The 1200-nt window shown below is 63.5% G+C and overlaps 1 protein-coding gene across 1 annotated transcript in view; it reads right to left on the reverse strand.

The window, feature by feature from the left end:
• DNAH3 (dynein, axonemal, heavy chain 3) overlaps positions 1 to 1200 on the reverse strand; it is a 219115-nt gene that overhangs the window by 126279 nt on the left and 91636 nt on the right. The window contains exon 20 of the mRNA XM_014535835.1: positions 111 to 225. Coding sequence (XP_014391321.1) covers positions 111 to 225 — 115 coding nt within the window. The remainder of the gene's footprint in view (positions 1 to 110; positions 226 to 1200) is intronic.

A 1200-nucleotide genomic window follows, 5' to 3' on the forward strand; every position in this document is an offset into this window, starting at 1 on the left:
GGCGGTCCGGCTCTGGGGAGGGCGGCCTGGGTCTGGGGAGGGCGGTCCGGCTCTGGGGAGGGTAGTCCGTGTCTGGGGACGGTGGCCCGGATGTGCTGGCCGAGACTCACCGTGTCCCTGTACTTGGAGAAGCTGAATGTCATGTTGACCCATTCCGACTTCATCTTCTCCAAGTTTTTCTCCAGGGAGTATTCTTTGCTGGCGGTGGCTCCAATGGGCTCCAGTCTGGAAGGGAAGATAGGGACACCAGCGTGACGGGAGGGAAACAGCCAAGGGGCGCTCAGCTCCCGTAGAAAAGCCGTTCGAAGCCCTGCTTCTCCTGAACTCCTCCTGGAGGACGTGCCAGCGCCCCAGGTGACCGGCTCCTGAGCCTCCGCCCTGGCATTGGGCTGTATCAGGGCTGAACTGCGGCCCCCACAGGCATGTGTGGGGTCCTAGCCCCAGCGCCTGGGAACGGCAGGTCTCCCATCTGAAAACGGGTCTTTAGGGAGTAGTTAAGTTAAAGTGAGATTGTGAGGGCCCCGAATCCAACAGGACGGCCCTCATCCGAGGAGGAAGGACAGACACACAGAGAGGAACGACCGTGGGAATGAAAGACGTGGGGAGAGGTGGCCGCAGGCCGAGGAGAGAGGCCGCAGGAGAAAGTAAACTTGCCAACACGTGGCTCATGGGCTTCGAGCCCCCAGGACGGTGAAGAAATAAATGTCTGCTGTTTGAGCCGCCCAGCCTGTGGCATTCGTCCTAGCTGCCCCAGCCCACCCACGGGAGCCACTGGTTCCGTGCCGCGGGCTGTCCTGAGCATTGCAGGGTGGTAGCCACCTCCCGGCCTTTACTCACGGGCGCCACAGCCGGCTGCCCTGCCCACCTGCTGCCAGTCACGGCGACACTGTTAATCACCTGGGTGTGACTAACAGGCAGGCGCGCAGGGGAGGCACTCACACAGGCCGCCATCCACACGGGTCCCCACGAGGCTGCAGGGGTCACGCCCAGGTCTGTTCTGCTGTCGCTGGGACAGGGGCTGGACACAGACGCATGCCCAGTGGGGAGGTGCCCACTGTCAGTCACACTGGGAACAGGTCAGGGGCCAGAATGGGCATGGCCACTGCCAGGGCATGAGACCGAAGAGACTTCACTCCTGGACAAAGGCGCGCTCCCCCTCTGCTGCTCACCCACTGCCGGCTCGCGGGCTCGCGCGCCCTG

The sequence above is a fragment of the Myotis brandtii genome, unplaced genomic scaffold (assembly GCF_000412655.1).
Source record: "Myotis brandtii unplaced genomic scaffold, ASM41265v1 scaffold152, whole genome shotgun sequence".
Lineage (NCBI taxonomy): Eukaryota > Metazoa > Chordata > Mammalia > Chiroptera > Vespertilionidae > Myotis > Myotis brandtii.